This window comes from Phyllostomus hastatus, unplaced genomic scaffold (genome assembly GCF_019186645.2).
Source record: "Phyllostomus hastatus isolate PE091 unplaced genomic scaffold, TTU_PhHast_1.1 phas_contig_196, whole genome shotgun sequence".
Lineage (NCBI taxonomy): Eukaryota > Metazoa > Chordata > Mammalia > Chiroptera > Phyllostomidae > Phyllostomus > Phyllostomus hastatus.
The window spans coordinates 1,151,596-1,171,554 of NW_025333709.1; the positions used below are offsets into that span (position 1 = coordinate 1,151,596).

The 19,959-nt window shown below is 63.0% G+C and overlaps 1 protein-coding gene across 2 annotated transcripts in view; it reads left to right on the plus strand.

Moving 5' to 3' along the window:
* FAM193A (family with sequence similarity 193 member A) overlaps positions 1-13,690 on the plus strand; it is a 108,789-nt gene extending 95,099 nt beyond the window's left edge. For both annotated transcript variants that reach the window (XM_045834402.1, XM_045834403.1), the window contains exons 19-21: positions 1,495-2,332; positions 7,059-7,140; positions 13,077-13,690. In XM_045834402.1, coding sequence (XP_045690358.1) covers positions 1,495-2,332; positions 7,059-7,140; positions 13,077-13,170 — 1,014 coding nt within the window. In that variant the 3' untranslated portion in view covers positions 13,171-13,690. The remainder of the gene's footprint in view (positions 1-1,494; positions 2,333-7,058; positions 7,141-13,076) is intronic.
* Positions 13,691-19,959: the final 6,269 nt, after the last annotated feature.

Genomic DNA, 19,959 nt, shown 5'->3' on the forward strand with positions numbered 1-19,959 from the left:
GGGCGGCCCGCTGGGGCGGACAGTGCCCGCCCTGCGACTGCACCGTGGCAGGGGGTTCTCCGCGCGTCGTGGTTGCTCTCTTCAGTGGCGTGTCCGTCCAGACCCTGCCGGTGCCGCAGTCCTAAAATAGGGCTGCTCTGGCTCTCGGGGCTGATTAGGGACTTGGGGGGAGACCTGTTCTGCCCTCCGAAGACCTGGTTTGCAGAGCCCCACAGGAGTGGGGAGAAGGAGGCATGCTCTCCATCCAGAGGTGTTCACAGCGCCAGGGGCCCCAGGGTGGACCCCAGGCCTGGAGATGTCCCCGTGGAGTTACTAGAAGCCCCCGGATCGCCTCAGACGCTTTCCAGGGCACTCGCCGCCCTGGTCTCCTGGCCTCTGTGCTTGTGAGCCGGTCTGGGTCCAGCCCCGATGCCCCAGCCCCTCGGGCTCAGCACGGTCAGTCACCCTTAGCATCCACTCACGCCCTGTGCTCTCTACCAAGCACCCCGTCTCACCAAGTTCCCCCCCTACACACCAGCTCTGTCTCATTGGTGGACTGGTGGTCGGCACAAAGACCGTCGTGAGTCCGCTGTGGGTGCCAGCCTCTGGCGGGCCTGCCCGCAGCCCTGAGCGGCACAGGGCCCCCCGACCCCGCCGCCACGGGGGCTTCCCCTCAGGGGGCGCAGCACGGGCTGCCGGTCGCTTCCAGGGCATCGTGAGGTTTCGTTTCTGAAAACCTCTCGTTAGGTTTCTGACGTAGTTTTGTATTTAATTTCTTCAAAAAAACAAAAACAAAAGAACAAGTAAACCATGTCTTAGAAAGAACGCCTGCTGAGATACGGTGGAAAGGAACGGAGCCGTGGGAGGACCTCCGTGTCCCCGTGCAGGTCGTTTTTGCCAGAGCTGCTTCCGGGCACCAGCCCCCGGCTGGGCCAGTGAGGGGGCTAGGCCCCACTCTGGGGACTTGGGTCTGTTTTCTGAGCAGAAGTTACAGCGTCCTTCACGCCCCCGGGTGGGGGTCCCCGAGGAAAGCCCGTTTCCCACCGCTCACCCAGCAGAGCCCGTCCTGGCCTCTCTGCCCTGCAGCGTCGCAGGGAGTCTGGTGACAGCAGGCGGCGAGTCTCACTGACCTGCCCGGAGGGGGGGGGGGGTCACGTTTTCTGTGCACGTTTCCTCATTTCCTGTTCACACACCCCGGAAGGTGCGCGCGGGGCACCGTCAGCCTGCCCTCGGCTCTGTCACCCCCGCCACCAGGGCACTGGGGGGCAGCCGCTTCCACCTGCTTGTACTTGCCCGGCGCTAGGTCGATGGCCGTAGTTTTTTAGCTGCCCCCTTCCCCAGATAAAGTGAGTGTGTGTGCAAAGTACCTGGGACACACGTTTCGATGAGAGCTTTTGGCTTACCTGCGCTCTTGGGGTTCGTGTCCTCATCTCGCGGCCCGTCTCAGGAGCCCCTCGCGCGCGTCCGTCCTCGGGGCGCTTCCCCGGCCTCAGCCGCCCTCTCTTCTCTCCGCAGCTGGAGGAGAAGGCGCGCCTCGAGGAGGAGGCCCGGGCCCGGGAGCACGCCCACGCCCACGCCCATGAGGAGCAGCGGCCGGCGCCAGAGGAGGACGCGCGGCTGGCGGAGGAGCTCCGGCGGCTGCAGGAGCTGCAGAAGCTCCGAGCCGTGAAGAAGAAGAAGAAGGAGCGGCCGGCTAAAGACTGTCCCAAGTTGGACGTGCTGGCGGGGACTCTGCAGGCGGCGGCGGGGCCAGGGCCCGACCCCGTGCACTTGCACAACGGCTCCCTGGGGCCGGCCGAAGAGCGGGAGCCCTCCCCACCCTCCCCGCCCAGACGCAGCGCCCACCCAGAGCCCGGGCTGGGCACGGACGGCGACTCGGCGGACCCCAGGGACTCCACGCTTCTCCTGCCCGAGGGGGTCGGCGGGAAGCAGCAGGAGCCGCTGTCCTTTCTGCTGGACATCATGCGTCACCACAAGGCGGGGACCGGCAAACAGAAGCCGAAACAGGCTGGGAAGGCGGGCAGCGAGCCGGGCGGGAGGCCCACAGAGCCCCCCAGGCCTTCGGAGGGCCAGCCCAGACCCCGGCCGCAGACTGAGCCGAAGGTGAAAGCGCTGGACCTCAGCCCCCCGGTGGAGCCGAAGAGAGAGGAGAGGAAAGCCAACAGCAACAACAACAACAAGAAGCAGCTGAACCACGTCAAGGAGGGGAAGGCGAGCCCGGGCCCCACAGAGCCGGCCTGCGCCGGCGAGCACCCGCCGGGCAGCAAGCTGGTGCTGGCCGACTCGCCCCAGCCCAGGGGCAAGAGCAAGAAGGGCCGGAAGAAGAAGGGGGACAGAGCCGGCAGCTCTCTCGGTAAATGGGAGTGGGCGGGCGTCGGCGTGGCCGGGGCCTGCGGTTCGGAGTCGGGAGCGAGAGGAGCCGCGCGCTTGTCTGGTCCCGGTCCGTGCGCCCGCAGACGGCACGCTGCCCCCACCAGCACGGGGACAGAGAGCCGTTGCTGTCCTGTCTTGTCGTCTTGAAATAACTTTGGGTTTCCCTAAAAGATGCGGAAAGAGTGCAGGAACGCCTGCGCCCTCCGGGTCCCCAGACCAGCCTCGTTCCGCCTGGCGTCCCCGCGCTCTCCCCGTCCTGAGCCAGGCGAGGGGCGCACCCGCGGTGAGGCCCCTCCTCCCGGAACACCTCCGAGTGTGTTTCCTCACCACGAGGCCGTCTGCAGGGCCACCGCCCGGGCGGCCGCACCCTCCGAGTGGCACAGTGCAGTGGGGTCAGAGCGGCTCCAGCCTGGCCGTGCGCCCTCCGCATGCAGCCAGGATCGGGGGCCGCGCGGGGCCGTGGCACCGAGGCGGTGCGGGCGCGGGTCCTCGTGAGCCACGGGGGCGAGACTCCTGCCGCCACCGGCACCGCCCTCGGGCTGAGGTGGCGGCCGCCCAGTCGGCCCCTCTCCACTGTCCAGGGAGCACCTGCATGTCCCACGGGCGGGCAGACTCCTCTTTCTTTAGATTTCTTTGTTTTTTCCTCTTTTTTTATGGTGCACCTCTAGTGTCAGCGTTCACTGACGGTTCTTGCTCAACACGGCTGTTACTGCGCTGTCCCCAAACGGTGGCCTCTCCTGCACGCTTCCTGCTGCGTTTCTGAGATGGCCTTCTGTGAGAAGAGCCCCCCCCCCCACGTTTCTGTCACGCGTGGGGTCACCCCCGTGAGGGACCTCGGGTTGCTGCTCACTCGGGGCCCCGGCCAGCCCAGACCCCGCCCCGCCCCCCGGGCCTGGTCTCCAGCCTTGTTCGTGGGCCCCTTTCCCACCTTCCGGCCCAGTTAGGCGTCCCAGGTTCGTTCTGCACCATCCCCGTGCTGGCCGTGTCCCCGTGCCGGCCGCTGGTCGGCCCGCCCTCCGAGGAGCCCTCGTCCGTTTGAGGGGAGGGGCCCTGGGGAGGCAGGCCTGGTTGTGCCTGCCGCAGCCTCGGGCACAGGTGCCACGGACAGCAGGGCGGGGCGGGGGGTGTTTCTGTGCCGCGCTCCTGGAGCGAGGAGCCCGAGCTCACCCGACAGCGCCAGGCTCCCAGCACCCCCCCCCCACCCCCCGCGTCTGCGGCTCTTGCACAGGCCTGTCCCGTGGGCCTGTGGCCCGTGGCGGTCAGCCTGCGGGATGCGGGCGGTGCTCACAGTGCCCCTCGGGCAGGGACGGTGCTCGGGGGAGCACGGAGGTCCCTTGCTCTCGGTCTGTGTCCGAGCTGTGTTTCTCCGCCGCCTTGCTCCCACCCGCCTCCTGCGCACACCGGCTTCCCCTCGGCTTTCCCTTCGTGCACAGAGCGGGGCGGGCCAGGGCGCCTCTCCCCTTGCTTCCCCGCTCCCTGTGCTCGGGAGGTCACGTGGTGTCCGTTGTTAGAGCTGGTCCTCTGGGTTTGTCAGGGTGGGGCGCTCCATCTGAAATCACCCATCGCCGTGGGTGGCAGTTGTGGCTCCGTTAGCCACAAGGTCGCCCCGTAGAAAGGTTGCAGGTTCGACTCCCGGCCAGGGCACAGGCCCAGGTTACAGGTTTGAGTTGCGGTCCAGTGCGTTTGAGAAGGTAACCGATTAGTGACTCTGCCTCTCTCTTCCCGTTCCCTCCTGTTAAAAAAAATATATTTACTTTTAGGGAGAGGGGAAGGGAAAGAGAAAAAGAAGAAAAGAAATTATTCACTTATTTTTAGAGAGGGTAAGGAAGAGAAGAGAAACATCAGTGTGTGGCTGCCTCTCACGCGCCCCCTACTGGGGGCCTGGCCCACAACCCAGGCCTGTGCCCTGACTGGGAATCTAGCTGGCGACCCCTCAGTGCACAGCCTTCAGGCCGCAAGCCGGCGCCCAACCCACTGAGTCGCACCAGCCAGGGCTTTCCTCCGTCTCTAGGGGTCTCTGGCGCATCAGCACCACTGGCCTCGTAGCTGCGCCGCACGCTACAGGCGGTTTCCCAGCCACGGGCTGGCTGTGAACTGAGCTGCCGCTGCAGGCGCAGGGCTGTCATCGTTTTCACGTGCACGTAGTCAGCCCGCGGGTCTGTCATTGCCTCCGGGCTTCGCCCAGCTGTGAGAAAGCGTCCCCTAACCTAAGGGTGGAGAGGGGCATGCCACATTTTCTCCTGGCATCTGGGTGGTTCGGTTTCTCCCTTCCATTCCCGTCCCCTGCTGCTCAGTCCCGGCCGTCACGGCACGGGCTGTCCCCCTCACAGCGGGCGTTCTCCGTGTGCCCCCCGCCGACCTCCCATGCTTCCGACCCCGTGGGGGCTCCCCAAGAAAAGGCCTGGGGCGCCTGCACGGGGCGACTGTGATCTCACGAGCTGACGGGGTCTGCAGAGCGCTGGCTGCCCTGCCCGGGGACAGGAGGCCCCTCCGCCTGTTGAGGGTGGCTTCCTGCAGACGCACCCTGGGGGTGCCTTCGGTCTTGTCTCCCGGGCCTTTCCGCTTTTCTCCTCACCGCGGTCGTTTCAGGGCCTCGCGTCCCCTCGTCCTCTCCTTCCCCCGCGCGCTGGCGCGTGCTCCGCCGTCAGGCCTTCCGCGGCACTTGCCACCCCGCACGGTGGCCTCCAGTCCCACGACCCTGCCAGGCACTTGGGCTGGGGCCCGTCCCAGCCGAGGGGCATGAGTGTGCTGTCCACGCTGGCCTGGGAGCGCGGGGAAGGAGCGTGCGGTGCTCGCGTGTTTCGTTTAGTGCCGACTGCGCACGGGAGCCGTGGTTCGGGGGTGCGTCTGACTGGGTCACGTGTGTGTCGCTGGAGCTAACCAACCCTGTGGCCCCCGGAGGCCGGGACGCCCATGCTGGGTTCTTCCGGCCGGCCCCGCCCTGGCGGGTTGTCTGCGTGTCGGCGAGCTCCCGGTGTCGGGCCCGTGGGCTGTTCCTTTGTCCCCGTGAGGTGTCCCCCTTCCTTGCTCTCTGCCCTAGGAGTCTTCGCTTTCCGGTGTCTCGTGCCAGCGTCCACGCTGGTTTCCCCGCACTCCCTGTGACGCCGGCGTCACTTGTGGCAGCAGACCGGGAGTGGCTGTCCCTCCTCTGTCCCTTCCCTCCCCGCCGTCAGGGCGGCGGGCTGGTGGGGTGGGGCTCCTGGGCACCTGTCCTCCGGCGCAGGCCTGGAATCCCCAGGGCTCTGGCCAGGGCAGTGGAGGGCCAGCTGGCTGGGCACGAGGCTCGCGGGTTGCGCTTGTTGTCCTCGAGGGCCAGTGCGGCTCAGTTGTCCCCCGGCGTCGAGTCTGGTTGGAGTGCCTTCTGGTTTCCGGCTGTCGGTCCGGCTGTCCTCCTGACCGGTCAGAGAGGGGCACTCGAGAGGGACCCGCCTGCCGCCCGCCCTGGGCTCGCTCTGCCGCCGAAGCTCCTCCGTGTCGGCCCACATGCAGCAGCTGGACCTGGGCTGTGGGGGCCTCCTTTACACCCACAAGCCCCCCCACACCCTGGCGCCCTCCTCTTGGCCTCAGTCCGCAGACGCCAGGCGAGGCCCCGCGCGGCCGTCCTGGTGGCCAGCGAGGAGGGCCGGGCCACAGGAGCAGGGTGGCTGCGTGGGGCGTGGGGCGTGCGGTCGTGAGGACGCATGCAGTCTGGGTCCCGGTGGGCGCTCGGAGGCCGGGGGGCCCGGCCCCAAAGCAGTCGCAGTGGGATCGGGATGGGGGTCCTGCAAGGCCTGGCAGAAGGTGCCAGCGGGGCAGAAGGGGTGAGGTGCGCATGAGGAAGGCGGTGGGGAGGGTCACTTCCAGGTCGCTGTCAGGAAGGGAGCGGCTTGCAGCAGGTCGGTGGGGGGGACCCTATGCCTGTGCCTGTGCTGGGGGTCAGGATGCTGGAGGGTGGGTGTGCGGAGGAGGCAGCCATGTGGGCGGAGCTCAGGACAGAGTTCTGGGCGGGGGTGGGGTTGGTGGCATGGTGTCCGGGGGTGGTAGAGAGGACAGGGACCTGGCAGAGGCCAGAGGGCGGGAGCGCTGTCCCGCGTGAGGGGCCACGGTCCGGTGGTCGTGCCGGGCCTCAGGGTGCACGCAGGCGTTGAGGGTCCTCCCCCTAGTGCCGTGTGCCACTTGGAGACAGACACCCGGTGGCGGGAGGAAAGAGGGTGCTCCTTGACTGGCGGTTCCGACCAAGGCCCGCGGGCGGGAGTCCGCAGAGGGAGAGCCCTGATTTCTGGTCGGAGCAGCCTGCAGAGTCCTCGGTGACATCTCTGGGTGCTGGGCGTGCGGCCAGCCGCCAGGGGAGCCGTCTGCCTGTGCCGCTGCTGTCTGGGTCCGGTGGCGGTCGTGTCCTCTAACCGGGGGAGGGAGGGCACTGGAAGGGACAGCACTGTCCATCCCACGGGGACGGCCTTCTGGTGGCAGCTGCTGAGAGCCGTGCCCTGCCCCCTCCTTCCCTCCAGCAAGCGCAGGGGACGGCCTCTGGGCTGGCATGCGGCATGGGTTTCGGAACTTCTCAGGCCTCTCCCGTCATGGAGACCTGCCGGTGACTGACGGCTCACGTGGGGGTCGGGTGCCAGCAAAGTCAGCGTGTGAAGCTGTTGCACTTGAGTCAGTTTGGAGTTCTCTTGTTAAAGGGCTGCTCTGACCCTCTGACGGGCCTGTCTCCATTCACCCCACAGACGACGTGTTTCTGCCCAAGGACATCGACCTGGACAGCGTGGACATGGATGAGACGGAGCGGGAAGTGGAGCACTTCAAAAGGTCAGCGCTGGGTCGGCGCCGTGTCTGAGGCGCAGTGCTCGCAGGGTCCTCCAACAGGGTCCCTCTGTGGCTGTGGCTGTGGCGGTGGCTCGGGCAGCAGCTCTGCGGCCAGACAGCCAGCCTGCCCCGCACGGCCCACCCACACCTCCCACACACACCGACCGCCCCACCCTCACTCCGGCTCACGCCCCCCTCCCCCACATGCGTGAAGACTGGCAGGCGGCAGCGGTCCTCAGAGTGGTCCCGGCCCTGCAGCGCAGCCTGGGGAGGGCCCGGATCTACTCTCAGGGCCCCGGGGGTCCGATGTGCGCTGGCGTCAGGGCGCAGGGACACTTGGAAGGAGAAGAGGGCTGTGTTCGGGAACGTTCTGCCCCTCCGTGAAGTAGGGCCAAACAAGTCCATTTTAGGCCCCTCGTGCGTTCTCCGGAGGACCTGCAGCCCCTGTCTCAGACGCACAGACCCCCGGACAGGAGGCTGCCACGCCTCTCCGTCTGCACACTGACGCGCCGCTTCGGGAACCGGGGTGTGTCGTGCGGTGTGTGTGTCTGTGTGTGTGTGAGAGAGAGAGAGACACGTGCGTGTGACTGTGTGTGTGTGTGTGTGTGTGAGAGAGACACGTGTGTGTGAGAGAGACACGTGCGTGTGACTGTGTGTGAGAGACACGTGTGTGTGTGAGAGAGACATGTGTGTGAGAGAAAGACGTGTGTGTGACTGTGAGACACGTGTGTGAGAGACACGTGTGTGTGTGTGAGAGAGAGAGACACGTGTGTGTGACTGTGTGTGTGTGTGTGTGTGCACGCTTCTGTCTTAGCAGGTGCCGTCGAGTGTTCACCAAAGTTAAACGTCCCCTCTCGAAAAAACCTGACTGAGGCTTGAAGGACACATTCTTAACGTAGTACCAGGCGTCAGTGAAACAGTGACTGTCACATCCAGTGGCAACACAGTAAAAGCTGCTCCTTGAGATTAAAACACAGACAAGGTGTCCACATCTCCGCTTCTGTGTGTAAAAGCATAAACAGAAACAAAGGGGAAGGAAGGAAGGAAGGAAGGAAGGAAGGAAGGAAGGAAGGAAGGAATTCTCATTCTCAGACGGCACCGATTTGTGCAAAATGCGAAAGAATCTACAGGCAAATCACTTGGATTCTTAAGACAGCTGCCCCTGGGTGCTGGGGAGAAGGGGACAGGAGTATTTCTTGGGTGTGAGCAGCACTTGGGAGTTTAAATCATGGGCGACCTCACGGACAAAGAAGGTCTAGACTTGGGGAAAACAGTGAAATGTCTAGAAGTGAAAAACGTGTTTATTAGAACCCAGGCCTCGACGGGTGGAGGGTGGATCAGACACTGCTAAAGAGGGGATTAGTGAGCTGGAAGATGTGTCTGAAAACGTGCCCAGGGTAGCCCAGGGTACAAGAAAAACGGGAAATACGAGGGAGGGGTTAAGAGAGATGGAGGAGAAGCTGTCTAACGTTCAACTGGGGAGAAAATGGAGAGACTGCAGCAAAGCAATTCTGAAGAGATTCGGTGCCTGAGGGTTTTGCGGAACCCCCGAGAAATGCGAGTCCACAAATTCAACAGCACCACCTGTGCCAGCAGGAAAGCAAACAAACCCCATTACTGCCATAGCCTGTGACGCCAGGAGGCCGTGGCTCCGGGATTCCGTGTGCCCCAAAATTGCCCCCCGAGACAGGCCTTTCCCTGGCGAAGGAGGACTGAAGGGGTCGCTGCAGAGAGACCCTGCGAAAGGACACATGTCGGGGTTCTCCTGGAGCAGAAGGGGTCTGGGCTCAGGACACGGGTGAGCAGGGGGGCGTGGGGCGCAGCCTGGCAGGTGCAGGGGATGCAGACACGCTCCCCGTGTGGCGGCGTGGCGGCGGCTTCTCGTCGGCATCGGGCCCGGAAGAGCCACGGCCCCGGCGGCAGCAGTGTGTGCGGGGTGGGAGGCCGGGGCGCCTTCCGGTCCTCGAGGTGCTGGGGTGCTGCATCAGGCTTCCACGTGCGGGCTTCAGGCTCAGCGGGCTGGATGCAGTTCCCAGACCAAGCATTAGAAGAGTAGAAACAGGGTGTCTGAATCGCTAATTGGAAGGAAAAAATCAAAACTCACAAAGAAAAAAATTGTGGAGAAAATATATAAGCAGAAATTTAAAGGCAATAAAAACAAATCCCGTTATATCAGTAATCAGGACATACAGGAAGTAGACAAAAATAAAGTTTGTCAGATTGTGTTGAAGTTTTTGAACATATGCATACATGTGCCTACACACGAGTGCACGCACACACACACACACACACACACGCCTCCTGTCTCCCCCTGCCCACCCCAGTCCTTGGAAAACTGTCTTCCACAAAACCGGGGGTACACACAAAAGAGGTAATACGTAAGGGAAGTTCTGAAATACAAAGCAGAGAAGATCAGCAAAGCGAATATTTGGTGTGTGGAAAACATCGAATAGATAAGCCTTTGAGGGGTTGGCCGAGGAAAGTGGGGGGGGGGAGAGGCACAGAGACGCTGTGACTGGGGGGAGGAGGTCGTGGGAGGCTGGGCATTGCCGGCGTCAGTGGACCCCCGTGCTCGCCGTCCTCCGCCCTGCCGCGAGCGCGTTTGCCCTCGCCCGTGGCAAGGGGGGGTCTCTCTCTTGCCGTGACCCAGCAGTGGGGGGTGGCTGCAGGCCCGCGAGAGTGAAGCATGAGAGGACCCCAGAGACGGCCTCACAGCGGTGCGTGTGAAGGCTTAGCTGAAATGCCACATCAACCTGGTAAATGGAAACTGTGCAAGAAGTTAGAGCAGAGCCACAGGTTTTCCCAGTGAGAAAACTGCACTCTGGCCCTTCACGGAGACCTCGGACGGCAGACCGCCCGGGCGTGTGCGCACGCCACCGGGGCGTCGGAGTGGGAGGGGCGGGCGCGCGGGAGGGGCGCGGAGCTTGGGCAACCGGCGGGGCCAGAAAGAACGTCTGGAAAGGTGTCAGTGCTCATTTCTGATTTCGAAAGGAAAACAGTGATGAGCCAGCAACAGAACACCCTTAACCTGCAGAAGGGGTTTGCCCAAAGAGGGGGTGAGGGGGGAGACCTCTGCACAGAATAGCTCCCAAGACGGGAGAGGGGCGCGGGCCCCACCAGCCCTCTCTGCTCCGGCTCCGTTCAGCCTCCGGTGGCAGTTCCGGCCGGCGCGTCAGACCAGCAGTGGGAGGCTGGAGGGTGGGAAGGAGGAAGTCAACTTCCGTCCTAGAGACGACCTGCTGTCCACACGGGAAGTCACACGGGAGCACGCAGGGCAGCGGGCGGGGCTGTGCCTGGGGGGGGCACTCTTCCCTTCTCCCAGCGCGGCCTGCAGGGCCCCTGCAGACGGGACAGCGTGTGTAGCGGCGCGTCTGAGGCTGCCCCAGCCCTGTGCACAGAAGGCTGTGAACTTGACTGAAGAGCAGGGACGCCTAAGTCACAGGCACCCCGTGTTCATGGAGGGGAAGGGTTAACGTCAAGCTGCCGAGTTCCCGAGCTTGGAGACCCCGAGGGCGGAGCCGCCCCGTGCCCCGGGAGCACGCTGGGGGGCCACGGTGTGGTGTGATGGCGGCACCGAGGGGGACGGACGACCTGAGCTGCCGGCCCCGAGCGGGGCCCCTGGGGGTGGAGCGGGAAGCACGGGCGAGAGCCGCGTGAGGCCCTGCGCGTGTGAGTTCCAGGTTGGGTGGGGGCAAGGACGTTGTCCACACACCTGCCACGTGCTCCCGCAGCCGGGCCCCGCGTCTGCCCGAGAGGTGACAGCAGACGCCCACCCCTCGCCTTCCCCCACGTTCGACTCGGGACCGCCGAGTGCCCACAGCAGACGGGTGGGGCACAGGCGGTGCCCTCCTCGTCCCCTGGACGCTGCTGGGTGGGAACAGCCCGGCCAGCTGTCCTGCCTGGGGTGCGGGTCCCTGCCGCCCCCACGGGCCAGCCCTGGGAGCACGCCCGTTACAACCGAGCGAAGGGTCTTCTAAGCGGTGAGGTGCCGTGTTCAGAGGCACACCCGTGGGTGTCCAGGCTGGGATGAGAAGCAAGGTGGTTATCCAGATGAGAAGTCAGAGGCTTGGTTACTTCTGAGGACGAGGGAGGGCCATGACTCAAGGCGCCAGGGGCTGCCCGGGTGCTGGCGGGGCACCACGCTGACCGATGATCCGCGGTGTTTGCCTCGTGAGTAGTCTTGACCTCGCACGTTTGTTCCGTTTACCCTTCCGTGCGTGCGTGTCACGAACCAAAGTCCGGAAAACACGGAGGTCTGCAAGGCTCCCGGCAGAACAGGAAGAGCCCAGAGATTCCGGCTCCGGCAGGAAGCCGCCGGGCGTTCAGACGAGGGGATGCCGGCGGGACGTCGGCGTCCCGGAGCCCACCTGGAGCTCTGCGCCGTGGCACGGGGCGGCCGCTGGGCCCTGCGGGCACGCAGGTGGTGCGCAGAGGGAGCCGCCTGGGCTGGCCGGGGCTGCCGCTGGGTGGACTGGGCCCCTGCCCAGCCTCACCCCCAGGCCAGCGCCGCGTGGGTTCGGATCACACGGGCAAGCAAAACTTTACTTGGGATGCAGGCGAAAACCTGCTGGCATGGCGAGGAAGGGGTTCTGGAAAACACCGAAGAGAAGGAGAGGCTGGCAGACGTTCGAGGGAGCAGCTGCTGTGTGGGAGGGGAGGGCAGGGCTGCAGCCCTCACAGGAGGTCCGCCCCGAGGCGTGTGAAGACACGGGACAGGCCCGGACGGCGGGGGGGGACGTGCCTGCTGATCAGTGCGCAGAGGCCACGGTGGGACGTCCTAGGGGACCGCCTGATGGGGCGCCCCCCACCCGCTGCTGCTGGCAGCCTCTGGGTCCCGGCTCCTCGGGAGTTCGGCAGGACCAGTCCAGGGGGCTTCGCAGCCCTCGCGCCCCAGCGGTCCACGTGGGGCCCGGACCCGTGGGCAGAGCCGTGCAGTGGCCTCGCCGCTGCCCCTCCAGTGGCGTTCCTGCAGCTGCAGGCGGGAGCCGGGCCCTGTAGGGACCACACAGGCGCGGTGCGGCGCTGAGCAGAGGGAGCCGGGCCGTCCAGTGCAGCCCTGCTCCCCACAGTCACACGTGTGCACAGCACGCTCCTGCTGAGTGTGCATGTGGAGGTCCTGGTGCCACGCACCAGCACGGGGTGCTCCTGGGGGCAGCCGGTGCCCTGGGGCTGGCGGTGCCGGCATCTCAGGTGGGGGTCGGGTCGGTCACCTGGCCTTCTTGCCGTAACACTCTGCACGTGTGTGGGCTCGTGTGTGCGTGACCTGCTTCTCAGAGGACGGCACGGGTGCCCGAGGGGAGGGGGTGTCCAGAGTGTGGGCCGAGAGGAGCGGGGGGCGGGCAGCAGGACAGGCCGGGCCCCTCAGGAACCAGGGGGCCGCCAGGCTCCTTCCTGGCTTTGGCGCAGGTCAGGTTCCGTTGAGATGCTCACTGCCCCGGTTACAGGCGGGGAGGTGAGACGTTCAGAGGTCGTGCGGAGTACAGGTGTTTGAAAGAAAACGTCCATTCCTTTCCTCACTGCAAAAGTCGTCTGCTACTCCCTGGAAGCAGGCGGCATCGTGTGGGCTTTTCCAGATGCTCTTAGCCCTGTGTGGGGTCCAGAGGCGGAGGGGGTCCGGCCAGCGCTGTGCCCCTGCTGTGCCCCGAACACTCTGGCTGCAGGTCACCGCCTGTGAGCAGGTGCTAGGCGAGGGCGGGCCAGCGTCTCCGGGGTGCAGCGCTGGAGAAGGGCCTGCCGGGCCCTCGGATGCTGCGCGCGGGCGGCCCCCTGCAGCGCCGGTTGGGAAGGGTGACACAAAGCACCCGAGAGTGTTGGGGGCGGGCGCCGGCCGGTGCCCTGAAGCCGGGGACCGGGCGCAGCCGGACGGCAGGGTGTGGAGGGCCGCACAGGGAGACGCGGGAGGACGCAGGCTGAGGGCGCTCTGGCTTTCTCTCTTCCAGGTTCTGTTTGGACTCCGCCAGGCAGACCCGACAGAGACTGTCAATCAACTGGTCCAACTTCAGTTTGAAAAAGGCCACCTTCGCCGCCCACTGAAGGAGGGCCATGCCGGCGCCCGAGACCAGCCGCCGCCCGGAGGCGCCGCCCGGCCGGCCCCCGGCGCCCGTGCGTGTCGTCTGTGCCCCCGTGCCCGTCGCTCCCGCCGCCTCCTCCGCCCCCGGGGCCGGGGCCTGGCCGCAGCCGGAGACGGGTCCGCACCACCCTCGTGGCTCCCTGGCCTCTGCACCGCGCCGCCCCGTCGTCTGTCCCTGAGGGCGACGCTGCCGCCACGCCGCTCCCGCCTGGGGGTGGGCGGGCGGGCGCCAGTCTCCACAACCTGCTGTTAAGAGTGTGCACGTCGCACTGTGTGTGTCTGACCCCCGACGCGTAGCCAGCTTGTGTAAGACCCTGCAGAGTGGGACTGTTCCAGCGAGCCCACCCAGTACTCACCGTCCAGTCCGTTAGAGTGTCCGACTGTATTAACACGGGCCTGCCTGGCTACTTTTTAACATATTGTTAAGTAATATTAAAATCATGTCTTTCTTTTTGAAAGATGGAATACATTAGTACAGCAGAAGGCCTCGTCTGGTTGCTTCCTGCTGGGGCTGAAGAAGTGGGGCGGGGCGGGGGGTGTGGCAGGGGGCCGTCCCCCCGTGCAGCTGTCCCGCCACCCCAGCTGGCCACTTAGGGGTCCCGGTGCCCTCGCTGTCCTTCAGGCCCCAGGCCGCAGGGCAGAGTCCAGCCAGAAGTGGTAAGTGCTGGAGAAGCGGCAGCCAGGGTGATGCCCATCCAGGGGCCCGGGAGGCCTTGCGTGTGAACCTAAAGACTCAGGGAGGCAGGTGCCCGCCCGGCCCTGGGGCGTGGGATCTCTCTAATGAAACGGAAAGTTGCGCTGAGTTGGGTTCAGATGAAGAACGTGAACAGTATTTAAGATGGGAAAAGGAATCCCTGCTCGGTCCCTTTGTTCTGAGGTCTTCAGGGCCTTTGCAGGGAGCTGCCTCCTGGCGGCAGCCAGCGCCGCCGGCCCCCCCGCCCCTGCGCACACCTCGAGGACCTGGTGTGGCCCCGTCCCCTGCTCTCCTGCGCAGACTGGCCAGGCTCCCGGCCAGGGGGTGAGGGGCTGGCCTCCGGGCGTGTTGTGGCCGGCAGGTCCACGGGGCGTTCTCTGGCGGGCTCCCTGGGCACAGCACCCTCGGGGGCCACCCTCGTTGTTGCACACGGCGGCACGAGTCACTGTGCAGGTGGACCCCCTCTGCTTCGCCCGTCCTCCGCCCGTCCTCGTCTGGCGCTGCCCCGCCTTGGCCACCGCGCGTGACCCGGCAGCGAGCACGGGAGCCCGTGTCGTCGTGAATCGGCGTGTGTGTTTTCTTTGAATGAACACCCAGAAGTGGGGTCGCGGGGTCACGAGGCTGACCCATCTGTAATTATTTGAGGGGTTCCACACTGCTTTCCACAGGGGCTGCACCAGCCTGCGTGCCCACGCAGCCAGCCACCCGCCGAGCCCGAGGGCCCCCTCTCCACACGGCCTCGTGGACGGCGGCCATCCGCCGGGTGCGAGGTGACGCCGTGGTGGCTGTCGTGGGTGGCGCTCTGACGGCGTGGGACGGTGGGCGTGGGCCCCCCGCGGGTGCCCTGTGGAGGGGCGTCTGTTGGGGCCCTTTTCCCGTCCCGTCCCCGGCGGGATGTTCTGTCTCCTGGATGGTTTTCCTCACTGCGAACGCTCCCGCCAGACGCATTCCCCGCTTGTTGTTTCTGGCGTCGCCCTCGCCTGGGTGGGCACGCCCACAGGCGTGCGGACCCGAGCGGCAGCAGCAGCAAGTGCGCCCTCCGTCCTCTTCCAGGACGGCGGGTGTCCGCCTCACCTGCCCTGCGGTGCGCGCAGACTGTCCGCGCCTGCGGCTCTGCAGCACCCAAGGGCGCGCCTCGTGTCTCCGCCCACCTGACGGGACAATGGGTGGCTAGGATTCCTTCGCACCGGAGGGCTGCTGTCGTTTCTTACCCACCCCCCCACGCCCCAACAGTCTGAGGGAGGTGCCGTCCCTGCCCCCAACCACACAGCTGCTGTAGGCTTCTCACTGCGGTGGTTCGGGTCACTGCCCGGGGGCATCTCTGATCCGCTGGAGGGTTTTGTGCGAGTGGTGCCAGAGAGTGGTCCAGCTCTTTTTCCTGTGTCTGTCCTCCTTGCTCGTTCGCCTTAGGTGTCGTCTGGCCCCCACCGCACCCTCTGGCCCAGGGTAATGGGCCCTGTAGCGAGGATTTGTCTGGGCACGCCCTGTTCTGCCCCTTGGGTCCACACGCCCATCTCCGAGCCAGTACTGTGTGTCGATGGCCTCGCAGTGCAGTGCCGCACCAGTTAGCATGACACCCCCCACTCCGTGGGTTCTCAGGGCTCCTTTGGCTACTCGGGGTCGTTTGAGGCCGTTTCCAGCCCTGGCCCTGGGGGAGGAACCACAGACCCCAGAGACCTGCATGCAGGAGGCTGAGGTGGCTGGAATTGGTGAGGTAGAGTTCTGTTTGTTTATTTTTATTTTTAAATATTTATTTATTTTCAGAGAGGGGGCAGGGAGAAAGAGAGGGAGAGAAACATCGATGTGTGGTTGCCTCTCGCACGCCCCCTACTGGGGACCTGGCCCGCAACCCAGGCATAAGTCCTGACTGGGAATCAAACTGGTGACCCTTTGGTTCACAGGCCGGTGCTCAGTCCACAGAGCCACAGCAGCCAGGACCTGTGGGGCAGAGTTCTGGACGAGAGGCCGGCACTGAGTGCACACGGCACCCAGAGACCTGCCGAGTCCCCGGAGAGCTGTTCATCTGTGTGTCCGGGATAAAAGTCCGTGGATCTCGGGGAACTCAGCAGAAAGCAGTAGAGCTGAAACAGTTCGCGTGTCCACCAGCCAGCGGGGAAGACCTTGTCATACTCAGCCGGGCACTGTGGGGAGCCCCTAGAAGGACCTCATCCTAGTGGTGGGTGGGGCTGAATTAGACCAAAGTCAAGTCCAAGGCTGCAGGCTGGACTCAGAAGGACCAGGCGGACCCCAAGGAGCCGAGCGGCCTGTGCCGGGCAAAGGACCTGTGGCTCTCGGGCCGGCCCTCGCCCACTGAGCCGGGGCCGGTCTGTGCGTCCTTGGAGGAGACGGGAGTCAAGCCACAACAGGCCATTTTGTTGCCTTTCCCAGTTGTGGCAAATACACAGGAACAGAACGATATTTCATGGTGACTGTGTATCTTGAGATTGTCAAACCAGTTTGTTAATTCTGAACTGTTCCGTAAGACCCCCCAGGAGTCCCCCACACAGCCATGCGGGTGTTGGCCACAGGGGTGTGGGGCGCACGCCTGCACTGGGCTGAGGAAGTCGCGCCTGTTCCCGGCCGGCAGAGCCTTTCGCCACGAGTGGGTGCCGGCTGTGTTCACGTGTCTCCTCGCTGCTCTCGAGGCGACCCCGCGGCTCTCCTCACTCTGTCCGTCACGAACGTCGTTCGGTTGGTGTCCTCAGTGCCGCCCGGTCTCGTCCTCCGCCGGGTTCGCGGGCACTGTCCTGCTGACGTGCGGGGTCGCACGCGCCACTGTCGGGTTCCGGGTTTCCGCTTCGGTGTCCTCGAAAGACGCCGCCCTCCCCGCGTACCCCCCCCCCCCCCGGCTCGCTGTCAGAGGATGGGCGGCGGCGAGGTCGGCGGCGCCTCTCCTGAGCGTCGGGAAGAATTCTGCAGCGAGGTCACCTGGGCCCGGGATGTGTCCGTGAAAGAGTTTTCATTACAGATTCGATTTACTCCACGGACCTTCAGCTGCTCACATTTCTGTTTCTTCTCGGGTCCGCTCTGGGGAGTTCCTTTTCAAGAATCGTGTCCGTTTCACCCAGTTGTCGCACTGATGACTGGTGCCCATAGTTCCCTCTTACCTGTGACCACCTTAGAGACCGGCGGGGACCCCCCCCTCCGTTCCCAGCGGCAGCGGCAGCGACGTGCGCTTCCTCTTTTCTCTTCCTCAGCCGCGCCTGGGGGCTGTCCGATTCACTGCCGTCTGAAAGAACCGACTCACGGCATTGTCTGCTTCTCTCTGCTTTCTGTTTCATTGGCTTCTGCTCTTCTATTTCCTTCCTTCCGTTTGGGCGGGGGTAACGCGCGGTTCTTTTTCCGTCTTCTGGATCTGGGCGCTGGGGTCACTGAGCTTGAACCTTTGCTCACTTCCGACGCGTGCGTCTAGAGCTGTGGGATTCCCCCTCCCCCGGCCCCCGGCTCCGTCCCCTCAGCTGTGCTCCATGATTCTTGTCTCGTTTGATTTTTTTCGTACTCCATAACGTTTTTGGGGACGCTTTTCGACTTCAGAGAGAAAGGGAGAGCGAGCATGTGAGAGGAAAACATCAGCTGGTTGCCTCCTGCCCGCACCCAGGCCGGAGATCGGCCCGCAGGCCTTCGCTGTACAGGACGGCGGCGCTCCAGCCGGCTGCGCCGTCCAGCCGGGGCTGGGCTGCACGGTTTTTAAAAAGTCGTTCTCATTGTCACTCAGTTCAGAATACTTTCCTAACTTTGTGTTTCCCTGGGCCCACGGATCATCTGGAAGTGTGTGGGCATCTGATCGTTACCTCTCTGCTACCGGGTGGTGGTTTGATTGCACCACAGCGGGAGAACTTCTGCTCGGGGACTCCGGCCCCTGGAGCACGTCAGGGTGAGACCTGGCTCCCTGTCCGCGGGTCTGCCCCTCTAGGCAGCGTCCCGTGCGTCCTCGGTGTAGCCTGACTTTTTCCTGCCTCCTTCCGTTCCCGAGAGAAGTACGTGCAGGTCTCCGCCCTTGTGCCTTTGTCCGGTGCTGCTCTTGCTGTGTTTCGAAGCTCTGTCCAAATTCAGGAATGTTGCGTGTTCCTGGTGAACTTACCCTGTTTTCGTGGTGCAGTGTCTCCTTTCTGGAGACACCTTCCGTCCGTGTAAAGGCCACTCTGTCCGATGAGCACGCAGCCACTCGCACGTCCTTGGTTAGTGTCAGCGCCGTGTACGCTCTGCTGTCTCTCCACTCTGGGCGCTCATATTTAAAGTGTCTTTCCCACCGAGCACACAGGCGAGACTTTATTTTCATCCAGGGCGACCGTCATTGTCTGTCAGTCAGCGTGTGTGGCCCATTCGTTTATTTAAATGTATTTTATTGATTATGGTATTCAAGTTGTCCCATTTTCCCCCTTTTATTCCCTCCCCCTCCCTCCTGCATTCCCCCCTTCAGTTCATGTCCATGGTCGTACATATAAGCTCTTCGGCTTCTCCATTTCCCACACTGTTCTTAGCCTCCCCCGTCTATTTTCTACCTGCCATCTGTGCTACTTATTCTCTGTGCCTTTTCCCTCTCCCCACTCCTCTTCCCCGCTGATAACCCTCCGTGTGATCTCCATTTCTGTGATTCTGTTCCTGCTCTAGTTGTTTGCTTAGTTTGTGTTTGTTTTTGTTTAGGTTTAGTTGTTGAGTTGTGAGTTTGTTGTCATTTTACTGTTCAGTTTTGATCATCTTTTTCTTAGATAAGTCCCTTTCACATTTCATATAATTAGGGTTTGGTGATGATGAACTCCTTTAGCTTAACCTTGTCTGGGAAGCACGCTATCGGCCCTTCCATCTGCGCCGTGAAGGGGCATGTACGCGATCGTGGCCGTTTCATTTGGAGGTTTGGATTCGCAGACAATAAAAACCCCAAGTCAAAGGTGAATAGTTAAGCACTTTATTAATCGAGAGCAAAATCAAAGCAGGAATCAAGAGCATCCATCACAGACGGGAGGTCACCTACACCAAACGCAGGCGCCTGGGAATCCCAGAGACGGCAGCTTCAGGGTTCGTCTGGGAAAAGTTCCCAGCGAAGCGTCCTTCCCTCGGGTGGGGTTCCAAAGCCGCACTGTGGGGGCTGTGCTTGAATGTGCTTTAGACAGACGTGGCCACGCGCCCAGGGCCTTGTGTGACTTTGACTGAACTAACCGCTCCCTCGGGGAGAAGGGCCAGTCCCCCCAGGGGAGCAGCTGAAGATCAAAGGGTACCAGTCTCCTGGGGAGGAGGGCGCGCTCTCCCTGGGAGACAGCTCTGTGGTTTGCTTTTCCAGCAAAGGTCACGGCCCGGGCATAAACGGGGAGAGTTCTCAAAGTCGCTTTAACTGTTCCTTCACTGTTCTAAGTGAAAGCTTTGCTGGATAGAGCAATCTGGGGTGTAGGTCCTTGCCTTTCATGACTTGGAATACTTCTTTCCAGCCCCTTCTTGCCTGCAAGGTCTCTTTTGAGAAGTCAGCTGACAGTTTGATGGGGACTCCTTTGGAGGTAACTGTCTCCTTTTCTCTCTCTGCTTTTAAGATTCTCTCCTTCTCTTTAATCTTGGATAATGTAATTAAAATGTGCCTTGGTGTGTTTCTCCTTGGGTCCAACTTCTTTGGGAATCTGAGTATTTCCTTTACCAGATTGGGGAAGTTCTACTTCATTATTTTTTTCAAATAAATTTTCAGTTTCTTGCTCTTCCTCTTCTCCTTTTGGCACCCCTATGATTCAGATGTTGGAGCATTTAAAGTTGCCCTGGAGGTTCCTAAGCCCCTCCTCATATTTTTGAATTCTTGTTTCTTCGTTCTGTTCTGGTTGAGGGTTTATTTCTTCCTTCTCATCCAGATCACTGAATCCCAGTTTCCTTCCCATCACTGTTGGTTCCCTGTACATTTTCCTTTATTTCACTTAGCATTGCCTTCACTTTTTCCTCTATTTTGCGACCACACTCAACCAATTCTGTGAGCTTCCAGATTACCAGTCTTTTGAACTCTGCATCTGATAGGTTGGCTGTCTCTTCACTGCTTAGTTGAATTTTTGTGGAGCTTTGATCTTTTGTTTGGGTTTTTATTTTG